Consider the following 12,836-nt stretch of genomic DNA (forward strand, 5'->3'; position numbering starts at 1 on the left):
ACATTATTTTGGATTTTTCTTTTAGATGCCTCCACCTGCACATCTTCAAACAGTTTGCTCGCTCCACAATGATCCACTGCATTTATTGTATTATATTGTATTATGAGAAATATAAAAGGACTTCAGGTTTACAATGTGTGTCTATGTCCCTTGAATAAAGTGCACAATGGATTGATACTATATTTAACATATAAATTGAGTCAAAATATTTCCTGATGGCGCCGACTCCATCAAATGGTTTTACTGAAGGGGGTTCTGCACAGTAGTGGTCGGTGGAGGGAGTTCCGTGGGGCGGTGAGGCGGGGCGGGGGAGGAGCAGGGTGGGGAAATGTAAACACCGGAATATGGATGAACGGAGGCAAGTACACATTTAAATAAATAAACCGAATTTCGTTGCGCGCGCTACATCGCATTTTGCGATGCAGCGCGCGCAAAGTAATTCGTTTTATTTATTTAAATGTGTACTTGCCTCCGTTCATCCATATTCCGGTGTTTACATTTCCCCACCCTGCCCCTCCCCCGCCCCGCCTCACCGCCCCACGGAACTCCCTCCACGGACCTCTACTGGTTCTGCATATGAAAACCTCTAACCTAAAATAAATGAAGTTGGTACGAACCCATTGTTGTTTGCTCACTTTGCCACCCAAGTTTGGACCCAGCCATATGCAAATCAGTCTTGACCCTGCTCCTGATGGGACAGTCCAACCCGAACTGCCAGGCCAGGTCCTCCCAGGACCAGAAACAAGCATCCTAGGACCGGTTTTGGGGATTCACCCCTCATCTGACAGGCTTGCTTGAATCCAGTGGCACAGCGAGCAAGGGACCCACATCTGGGCATACTTTCAGCCACTTAGGGTGTACATAGCAAACACAACAAGATGATGGGCGGAGCGCTGAAACTTTTCAACCACTCACCCCTAGTCAAGACATCTGGTTTTAGTCCATCGTTCTTTTGCTCACTATGTGAGTGTCTTGACTTAAAGAGTGTGCTTAAGTCCTTGACTTTCTCTAAATGCTACTAGGTACCTCATGTAGAAGATCTATCTATCTATCTATCTATCTCTGTCTGTCTGTCTATCAATCTATCCATCTATCTGTCTTTCTTCACTAGAAAAAAAACAAGGTTAAGGTGAAGTTATGGTTAGCTGTGGTTTTAAAAAAAAGAAACGGACATTATTTTAAAAAATAGACTAAATTGCAGTTTTACAGTTATGTTTGCAAATTAAAACTGAAAAGCCACTGAAATTCAGAAGTTATGGTTAGTTCCATCATGCTTCTCACACAGCAGCCATTTACACCATTATTTGCACTCCAAATGCAAAGTTCATGACTACACCCTTGATGTGTCAGATGCAATTACAAATGTCATATAATCTTACAGATGAAATTGCACAGCGCATTACCCATGAAACTATGAATGTAGTATTATTTAGTGGATTAAATATGAATTATTCATTACATCGTACTTTTAGGTGTAGTTATTATCGGTATAAATATTGATCAGTCATGATCCTTCAACCGCACACAGCAAGGGGTCGTGCAAGGACTTGGCACAGGTATCCAACCGGCCCTGGGCTGCCACCCCACCACCCACCACCCTCCCCAATGAATATGCCCTTTGGCTTGTCAGCAGGTGCTGGCCCAGGGTCTAGCTGCTGGCCAACTCTTACTGTGCATGGTCTTTCGGTGGCCAAGCAGAGGCTGTCCTGATTATTTTTTGAGGAAGGGGTGTTAACGGATGCCTGTGTGGGTTCACCAGCACCCACAGTCTCACCGGCGTTGTTGGACCACCCACAGGAATTGCAGACCCAGTACCTGATAGGGAAAGCTTGTGAGAAGGTCCGACAAAGGCCCACAAGCTTGTGTGGGTCCCTGAACCCTGCGCTAGGGTTTATGAACCCACGAGGGAGTCCAACATGAGCCCACGAGCCCTTATCTCGGGTTCATGAGCAACGAAGCTGGATTTTTTTACCTTAGAGCGATGTTGGGGTCAATGAACGTTGGCTCTGGGTCTGCGAACCCAGCAACAAAATGATATTTTTTTAATTATAATCTGAGAGGGGGTCCCTTTGGTCCCCCATCTCCCGAGCCATGGGTGAGGGGGTGCTACTTCCCCTGCTGTCCCTTATGTCTCTCTTACTTTTTTATTTTCAGGATGCGGGATAGAGCTGCAAGAAGTGGGTGTTACAGATTTTCTCTATTGCAGCAAGCCAATGGAAATATTGAGGTCCACAACCTAGGCTTTGGGTTCTCTGACCCAAAAAGGATAACAGCAAAAGATCTTCCTGATCCAATCAGATGTGTTCATTTTTTAGTTATTCTGTGGGTGGTCAGTGAACCCAGGTTCCAGGGACAGTCACGGATTTATGGTCTAAATATCTACAATTTCTAACTCTTCCAAGTCCACCCCCCAAAAAAAATGTCAACGCTATCTTCTCAAAAACTACATGTTTTTACAACAAACTTAGGAAATTGACTTCCTCAATTAAAGTTATATTTTCCTGCCATTCAATGCAGCCGTTTTTTCTGCATATCAGAACACAGAATTGAATGGGAATTGAAATGTGAAACGTCCCTTTTTGCTCCATCCTTACATTCTGTCTACCTCTTGAGGGATCTAAACGAAACTTGCTATGCCGAAGCCAAATCGGATGTTTATTTGAGAGGGGGCGGGGTATGTTTGGGCAGATTTGTCGAACAGCGCCAAACGTATAAAGAAAACAAAAAATTTGCCTTTCCAGTGAAAATCTGGCCCAACCATAACTACAGCGTTTATATGTCTGTCTCTGCAATATATCATATAGACATCTAGAAATAGATGTGGCTAAATGCATGTGATTTATTTAGCACAAAGTTAGCCACAAAACCAAAAGTACTGTACACTGCAGGGGTTATAGAGTGGGTAGTGCTAACAAAGGGATCTGGAAAACAGTACCATTCGAGGTTTTTTTTGTAGTTTTATATAGCACGAACTCGACCCGAAGGTCTCAGAGCGCTTTACATGAGCTCAAGTTGCATTACAGACGGATACAGTGGTGTACAGCAGAGACGTCAAAGGTGCTGGTGTGAATCTTGCAGAGAGGGCAGGAAACTAAGCATAGTGGCAGAGCTGAATGAAGGTGGGAAAGTGAAGGGCTGGGAACTCTAGGTGTGGTACTTCCACCAGGTGGTTGACCTACGACCTCTAAAGAGGTGTTGTTTGAAGAGATGGGTGTTCAGCTCCTTCTGGGAGCGGATAAGGGGTGCAGTTTGATACGAGCATGGAAGCATGCAAACGTGAACCCTTACCAGAGTGAAGGGGGTGTTCAGGAGAGTGATCAGGATGTCGGCGACGGCCAGGTTGAGGATGAAGAGGCTGGTGGCGGAGTGCATCCGCTTGTTCTTGATCACGACGTGGCACACCAGCATGTTCCCAAACAAAGAGAATACGATGATGAGGGAGTACGCCGCGACCAGGAGGGCTTTCGCCGTCGGGTTCTGCGACTCCGTCCCGTACCGCTTCCTGTTCACCAGGCTGCTCCAGTCGGCCAGCGTGTAGTTATCCCAGGAAAACAAACTGGATATATTCGGCACTTTGAAGGGCCCTTGGAAAGTTCTGTTGTAAGGTGAACTTCCGGTACGTTCCAACGCCATGGCCAGGTATGGCAGAGACAACCAGACTAGACGGGTCACCATTTTCTGAAGCACAACTTTTGTGTTTTTTACCTTTGCTTCAAGAAAATGTCCCTCAAACGATGCTGAGCGCCTAGATGCACGAAGACCAGGAGTCAATCGCCCAACCACATGGACTCTTCTTCATAAACTAACCTCGGAAGCAGGAAGCCGCCCCTCCTACGGTCCTTATCACAAGCAATGTTCATATCCCACACTCGCACGCCAGAGCAGGATATTGGTGCGCCTGCTCCCGATGGTATCGGCACGCGGCTGCAGCCGGAGCACGCCGCCGGCCCGTCTGGGTGCGGTGCTGTCATCTTGCAGCCTTTATCAGACTTCTTATATCTCCGCCGCGCGCCGCTTCCACGCACCGCTCCTAACCAGGAGCCCGCGCGATTGGACAGGTCTAATCGCTCCCCACCCCCACGGCGCTCCTGCTTGTCAGACTTGACTCCCACTCGGTTTTTAATTCAAATGTGCCCAGCACACCCTCAGAAGCAAAACCCATTCGCCGGCCAGGGGAGCGAAGGCAGGAAAGGCGCCTATCTACTTTCTCTGGAGCACCTTTGTATTCAGTGCAGGTCGTTGTCTGGCATTAAACTCTGCTCTTAGAGCGTGTTGGGGTTTCTCTGTGTTTTGTTCTCTCTGTTTCGATTAGGGCTTCTGGATTTATTTTTTACATGCTGGTGTATAGTTAGTCAAAAATCATGGTTTTCTCATCTTACAGACCTTTATATCCATTTTATTTTTTGGAGGGTAACAAAGAGTTTGCATTTTGTATATTTCCAAATGTGTTTAATTGAAAAACTTGCATTCGTGTTTTGATGTCTGTATGTTTTGGTGAGTGACGTAGGCAGATATAATTTAATACTACACTCTACTGAAAACAGATGTGTTACTGACACGTGCGCATCTTTAGCTATTTAAGCTTCTTTACACATTTCATTCTTTTTGACTGTATTGAGTTAATATGCACAGCTATTGAACTTGCAGCCCTGACAGCATGGACACATAATTTGTCCATATTTCAGTTGAAAAATACACACGTACAGCCAGGGAAACAAGATTGCTCCCTATCTAACTTTGTATGTCATAATCAGTAAAAACAAAAAAAAGAGAGCTTTGAATAGGGTTTATTTATACACAGTGCACAAACTAGGTCACCCTGTCTCAGATTGCAGATGTTAATAATTCAATATTGTTTTATGAAAAGCAGAGTCTGGTCGATTTTTGTATATATAATAAATAAAATAATAAATATTAAATATATTAAATAATACAATTAATTAAAAAAATTAAGTAGATTTAATATACATTTTAACAAATAAACTTAATAAAAAAAGTTAAACACACATTCATAATAATAATATATATATTTAATTTAAAACAATTATTACACTATTAATTTAAATTTATTTTATAATTAAAAAACTACATAAAAATGTTCAAATATATAAATACCAATCGCATTAAAATCTATTAAAAAACATTATACTATAAATTAAAACAAACTATTTAAAAATCTTTATACTTAAATTTACCACTCCTGTCAGTGCAACAGTAGGGAAAGTGTTGGATAGCGAACGGGTAAAAATGGCTATTCCCACTCCAATGAGTGCAACAAGAGGGAAAGTGTTGGATAGTGGAGGGGTTAAATTTACTATTCCCACTCAAGTGAGTGCAACAGTAGGGAAAGCGTTGGATAGCAGAGGAATACAATTCACTATTCCCACTCAAATCAGTGCAACAGTAGAGAAAGTGTTAGATAGACTAGGGGTAACAATTACTATTCCCACTCCAGTGAGTGCAACAATAGGGAAAGTGTTGGAGAGTGGAGGGGTAAAAATTACTATTCCCACCCCAATAAGTGTAACAGTAGGGAAAGTGTTAGATAGCCTAGGGGTAAAAATTACTATTCCCACTCCAGTGAGTGCAACAATAGGGAAAGTGTTGGATAGCGGAGAGATACAAATTACTGTTCCCATTCCAATGAGTGCAACAGTAAAGAAAGTGTTGGATAGCGGAGGGGTACAAATTACTATTCCCACTCCAGTGAGTGCAACAGTAGGGAAAGTGTTGATAGTGGCAGGGTAAAATTTACTATTCCCACTCCAATCAGTGCAACAGTAGGGAAAGTGTTTGATTGTGGAGGGGTAACAATTAACATTCTCACTCCAGTCAGTTCAAAATTAAAAGCAAATAAAATATTAACAAAATATTAAAAAACGAAATAAATACAATTAAAAAAATCATAATATAATGTTACATACATATGACAAATACCTACAAATATATTAATTAAATAAAAAATAATTTTCAAACAACTAAATATTTTTAATTAGAAATTATTTAGAAACAAAAACATTAATTCTTACATGAATTTACTTTTTTTATTTCCTACTCTATAGCACCACACAATTCACAACCCACATCTAAATTAAGAACATTTTTCTTACATAATTAACATCATTAATTGCCAATTAAAGAAATATTATTATTAAAAAACTAAATAAAACTCATAAAAATGTATAAACTTCCCACACTTTACGCCTATCACCCCCACAAACCACAGCTAAAATTAAACTGTAAAAAAAATAATTGCACAATTAAAACGTATTTTCAATTAACAAACTAATAGTATTTAACAACTAATTATAAAAAAAGTAAAATTAATTTACTCCCCACCCTTTACCCCATGAAAGTAAAACTCACACACAAAAAATATAAACAATTACACTAATTAAATATCAATTAATTAATATTAACAATAATGATCAACAAATTAATAATTAATCAAACATAAATTACTTCCCACCCTTTACCCTTATAAACCCCACAACCCACACCCAAAATTAATTACACAATTTCCATATTTTTTTCAATTAATTGATGAATATGAATTAAGAACTAATTATTAATGAATTAAACATAAATTACTTCCTGCCCTTTACCCCCATAAACCCCACAACCCTCACCTAAAATCAATCACACCATTTCCATGGTTAATTTACAATGAATTAATAAATATTTATTAACAATTAATTTCTAATTTATTAAACATAAATTACTTCCCACCCTTTATCCCTATATACCCCACAACCTGCACCTAAAATTAATTGCTCAATTTCCATAATTAATGTTCAATTTAATTTTCAATTAATTAATTAATACTAATTAACAACTTATTATTAATTAATTAAAAATAAATTACTTCCCACCCTTTACCCCTATAAACCCCACAACCCGCACCTAAAAAAATTACACAATTACCATGATTACTTAGCAATTAATTAATTAATATTAATTAACAACCAATTAATAATGAATTAATAATAAACTGCTTCCCACAATTAACAATAGGAAATCTCAATGAAATAAATATTAATAAATAAAATAATCATTAATTTATTATAATTAAATATCTTCCTACCCTATTCCCCTATAAACTCACAACCCGCTATGGAACTAAAAAACACAACACTTAATTAAAATAAAAGTGATAACTACTAAAAATTTAACACATATTAAAAAACATAAACAATTCTTATACAAAAAATACATCACATGCATTTAAAAGATATACTAAAATACATAACACTAATTATAAAATCGATATTTTAAACAACAATATTTTTGCGAATGATATTAATGAGTTCTTAATTTTTTTAAACAATATTTCTTACCTTAAAATCGATATTCTTGACCATAATACTCTTGCTGTCGCTATTTCTGTAGTTCAACATTTCCAACTCGATATTCTGTCCGCACACCTTTCGACAGATCATAGCAAAATCGTTTCAAAGGCAATAGCATCAGAAAAGTGTATACATGTGAATTGGAGAGTTGATTACTAGTATGTGCATTGTATAATGATGCACAATTATTATTAGATTAACCGAAACTTCTACAATAGCTTCAGCTTTATGAGAAGGCACATTCTGCACCCCCACTCATGGAGCTGTGCTGCCTTACATTAATCTCTCCCACAGCCCAATGGCCATTCAGCGCACACCGGCACCTTCACTTCGGGACAATAAATTGCTCTCATAATTATTTTGCCCCCACCACCCAGGACCTGATCCAATATTAAAATAATAAAAATGTTAGCGTCAACCTATCACAGTGTAAACTTATACAATCCTTCATGGAGCCAGCATCTGTGTAGATAGGTCTGAATACTGTATTTACTAGAATTTTGTGCTTTCCCTGCTCTTAACAGCCACACACCACACACATACAAAAACAAGTGAAACACAGTATAAATGCAAGCGGCAAAAATGTATATCCCACAGCCTACCTACATATATGTTACCTGATTAATGTCCTTTTAATTCAACTTCAACTCATTGATAAGTCACTGCATTATTAATGCTTTTTTCTTTTTAAACCTTCCCCATGATTTAATTTCATGAGTTATCTATCTGTTCCTTAGTACTAGAGTCTCAACTAATGGATTTCTTTCAGAACAAAAAATTGATAAACAGAGCCAAAAGTATTTTAATATGCTGTCAATGCATATTGCTTAAGGCCTCACTTTGTGTAGTAATCTTGAGTGCACATATTGCATGTGAATACTGAGCCTATCAATATATTAGGTGTGTGTTTTATATGTGGCGTCTCACTTACTAGAAAGGTTTCTTTGTGTTCATATTATTATTAACTGCCCATTTACAACACACTACTTTCACTCTGATAGTGTGTTAATATGCTATTTATTACATGTGGTGTCCCCTCTTTAATCTATGTTTTTCTGTGTACCTATTGTATATGGTATTATTGTAGTAGTGAATTACTTAAGTATTTGTTCTGACCAACATGCAAACATCTTTATAGAGAAATACAGTATTGGTGCTTATATATTTTGCATAGAATAATGCAAAAGGTGCCAAGTGTGCTATAGAAAATATATAAATGTTGCTAGAACGTACAGAACACCATAAAAAGGTCTCTTGAATGGACTGACTGTTGAAACCATTGAGTACACCTGAATGAATGTTGCTGGAGTAGGCATTGCTTCCTTCTGAAAGCTTTTCAATTATGTCAATGGCTCTTTTGTTACCTCCAAGGCTTTCATGCTCATGATTGAAGCGGCGCTTACACCCACATGAAGAAAGACTGTGCTAGAAAGCACTCACTCTACCTCCCATCCATCAAAACAGAGCCCCTCATGTCAGGGCCACCCGTACCACTGCCGCCTGCTTGTGGTCAGAGTGCCCTCATCATCCTCACACTGACACACTTCTTGGGTGCTCTCGATGGTTAAAACACTAGTGCCAGTTGGCACTTATAACAGTGTATCTCATCTCACTGCCACTTGATTTCAACTTTATTGGAGGACACCTCAGCTCTTTCACAGAACTACTCATCAGTGCCACTCAGCTCGCCACAGTGCCATTCAGCACTTCCCCAGTACCACACACAGTGCTACTGGCATCTGAAACATGATGCAACTCAAAGGGTCTGATTTAGATCTCGGTGGACGGGTCACTTTGTCACAACGGTGAGGGATATCCCGTCCGCCTAAATATAAATCCCATTATATCCTATGGGATTTATATTTTGACAGATGGGATATCTGCCACGGCTGTGATGAAGTAACCCGTCCGCCAAGATTTAAATCAGTCCCAAAGTAGCAGGCAAGAATTCATCAGATCCCATGTCTGTGTAATCAGTTGCCATAGGTGGTGGAGAAAAGCAGACCTCCAGCTCAGTTCCATGGGAGATACGTCTAGTGTCCATGTATCTGCAAGTTGGTAGCAAGAGGCGGGTTTAAAGTGTAGGATGCTAGCTGATGGTGTCGAGTTTACAGAGCTATAAAAAGGCACTGCTACTTAACCATCATCTCAGTCAAATCCCTTAAAGAGTTTGGGACTGATTTAGACCTTGGCGGACAGGTTACTCCATCACAAGGGGGACAAATATCCTGCCAGATGAAATACAAAACGCATAGGATATAATGGGATTTATATTTCGACAGATGGGATATCCTTCACTGTCTGCTGACATCGAAATCAGGCCCGTTGATTTTAGAAAAGAAACAATTATAGAAAAGGTGAGTTATGTCAGTCTTCACATTTGATGGTATAAGATGTTGTTTAAAGACCACCTTCTTATTTCTTAATTTTTAATCTGTTTCAATCAGTGCTTAATTTGTAAATTATTATGTGCCAGGGCTCTGACGAGGAGGCCACTGCAGCTTGCACCACTTATCGCTCTTGTCATCACTGCCAAAACAACTACTAACCATCTATCTCGCATGTAAATGCGACAGTTCAGATTATTCCAGGTCCCCAAAGAAAAAGGAATGGCTGGGGAGGCAGGTATTAGCACTATTTTAATGTATATTGTTTGCCTAAACAACCGTTGTTCTGCTCATCTCTAAATTAGATGAGGAGCACCATCATGTGGTAGACTGTCAACACCATACTTAGAACAGTCAGATGCCGGTGCCGAGCACTGGAAACCTAATTAAGTGCCGGTGCTGAGCACCAGAAAGCACAGGCAAAAATTAAGCACTGGTTTCAATATAAAAGCATGTTCCTGGGGTGGAAAGTTATGAAAACAAAGTAATGCCCTTGTAGGTAATCGGTCAAGTAGCCAGTTTTCTAGATCATTTAAGTACATGTATTCAGTTACAAGTATGATGGTATGAAAGTGCCCCACCGGGAACTGCATCCTGCTTCTCAGCCCCACTCATTCCAACTGACAACTCATACAAACCATGCACTCATGAACATTCTATTACATCACATTCACAAAGGCTGAGATGCAAGGAAAAAGGAGACATCAGAATATAACATAGCTCATTCCTTCAGGAAACAAAAGAAACAACAGGAGCTAAGTTAAAGAAAATACACATTCCACACCTACTGTAAATATAAGTAACCAATCCTTAAATTACAAAGAAAGATCCCTTTACAAAAAATATTCCATTCCTTAGGCTGTAAAAGAAAATCCCATCACATAAGATCACATTACATAAATTATACCCTCATTGAATTGTAATGGAAGATCACTTATGATCACATTACATGAATCCTTCAACTCCTTGAATTGTGAAGGAATAAAAGGAATATCACACTAGATCACATTACATAGATCATTCCACTCCTTGGATTGTAAAGGAAAATCACACACATAAAGATCACATACTATATATCTTATGCTCCTGCAAGAGAACACCAGAAACATATATATATATACAACTAGTACATATATCCATCTTACACCTCGCAGGACAAAGGAACTCACGCACCCCCACTACTGCACTCACTGCAGGACAAAGGAAGCAATGCACTCCTACTACTGCACAACTTGCAGGACAAAGCAACTAAGTATTCCCACTACTGCACACACTGCAGGACATAGGAACCCACACATCCCCACTACTGCACACCTTGCAGGACAAAGGAACCCCAGCGTTCCCACTACTGCACATACTACATGGCAAGGGAACCAACTCATCCCTACTACTGCACAACTTGCAGGACGCATCACCCACCACTGCACACCATGCAGGACAAAGGAAACCATGCATTCCAACTGCTGCACACACTGCAGGACAAATGACCCAACGCATCCCCACTACTGAACATCTTGCAGGACAAAGGAACCCACGTATTCCCACTACTGCACACACTGCAGGACCAAGGAACCCATGCGTTCCCTCTGCTGCACACACTGCAGGACAAAGGAACCAATGCATCCCCACTACTGCACACCTTGCAGGACAAAAGAACCAATGCAGTCCCACTACTGTACATACTGCAGGACAAGGGAATCAACACATTCCCCCTACTGCACACCTTACAGGACGCATCCCCACTACTGCACACACTGCAGGACAAAGGAACCAACGCATCCACACTACTGCACACCTTACAGTACAAAATAACCCAAATGTTCCCACTACTGCACATACTGCAGGACAAGGAAACCAACGCATCCTTACTACTTCACACCTTGCAGGACGCATACCCACTACTGCACATCTTGCAGGACAAAGGAACCCATGCGTTCCCACTAATCCACACACTGCAGGACAAAGAAACCAACACATTCCCACTACTGCCCACCTTGCAGGACAAATGAACCCAAGCATTCCCACTACTGCACATACTGCAGGAGAAGGAATTTACTCACTTCCACTACAGCAAATGATAGGTCTTGCAACCATAAACATTTCTACTAAAAGGAAAACGTCACCCAGGGCATCATCCAACCTAACCCATCCCCACACACAGGGAATTATGCAATGGGTATCTTCCAACCTACTAGCCACACACGGTCACAAAATAAGACCTAACCCAAACAAATCCCTACACATAAAGAAATTTTACTGTGCACCTCAAAATGTAATATGCACTCCATACTGCAAAAAAACACATGCACTCATCCAAAAGTACAACCTCATCCACTTACTTCCCACATTAATCACCACTCACCACAGCAAACAACTGCCCTTAAGCATGGTAAACAACAAATACATCAAAATCTCATGACAATATGTATAGGCATGGTTTTAGAAAAAAAATGCATTTGTCACAAGATAGTAGCTACCAAACAGTCAAGTGACCGGTGAGCGACATCTCACCCGAAGCCACCGTCAGAATAGCATACGAATTTAGTTCGCCTCCAACCTCGGATCGGCACTTGCGCAACTACTCCTCTTGCCGATGGGCCCCGATCACTTCGCATGTCAATGAAAACCTTTCCTCATGGTGACCACCAGCACGTCAGGCGGCATAATCAGCATCGCAAACATACATCGCTGCCACCATGTCACGACGTTTACGCAGCCAACGCAGCCAAACCTAAGTAGCTGGAGCGTTCAGCACGACCGCACTGAATTGGCTTCCAAGACGTCAAAGTTTTCGTTCCAAGTAGCTTTCAAATCATCGCCACTTTTGTAAACGAAGTCAGGCCCTTCTAGGTAATCGGTCCAGTAGCCAGTCATGTAGATTATTTAAGTAGATTAATTCATTTACAAGTAAGATGGTAAGAAGGTGCCCCACCGGGAGCTGCATCCTGCTGCTCAGCCCCACTCATTCCAACTGACCACTCATACAAACCATGCACTCATGAACATTCTATTACATCACATTCACACAGGCTGAGCAGCAAGGAACTAGGAGACAACTGGATATAACAGAAAGGAAGTTGTGTCATAAGATTTCTGGGTA

The 12,836-nt window shown here is 40.4% G+C and overlaps 1 protein-coding gene across 1 annotated transcript in view; it reads right to left on the bottom strand.

Annotated features, from left to right (window-relative positions):
• The window catches only part of GPR83 (G protein-coupled receptor 83), a 414,413-nt gene extending 410,422 nt beyond the window's left edge, over window positions 1-3,991 (bottom strand). The window contains exon 1 of the mRNA XM_085624060.1: window positions 3,289-3,991. Within this exon, the coding sequence (XP_085480186.1) occupies window positions 3,289-3,675 (387 nt within the window). The 5' untranslated portion in view covers window positions 3,676-3,991. The remainder of the gene's footprint in view (window positions 1-3,288) is intronic.
• Between the last annotated feature and the right edge of the window lie 8,845 nt (window positions 3,992-12,836).

Source organism: Triturus cristatus, chromosome 8 (assembly GCF_964204655.1).
Source record: "Triturus cristatus chromosome 8, aTriCri1.1, whole genome shotgun sequence".
NCBI classification, from domain to species: Eukaryota; Metazoa; Chordata; class Amphibia; order Caudata; family Salamandridae; genus Triturus; species Triturus cristatus.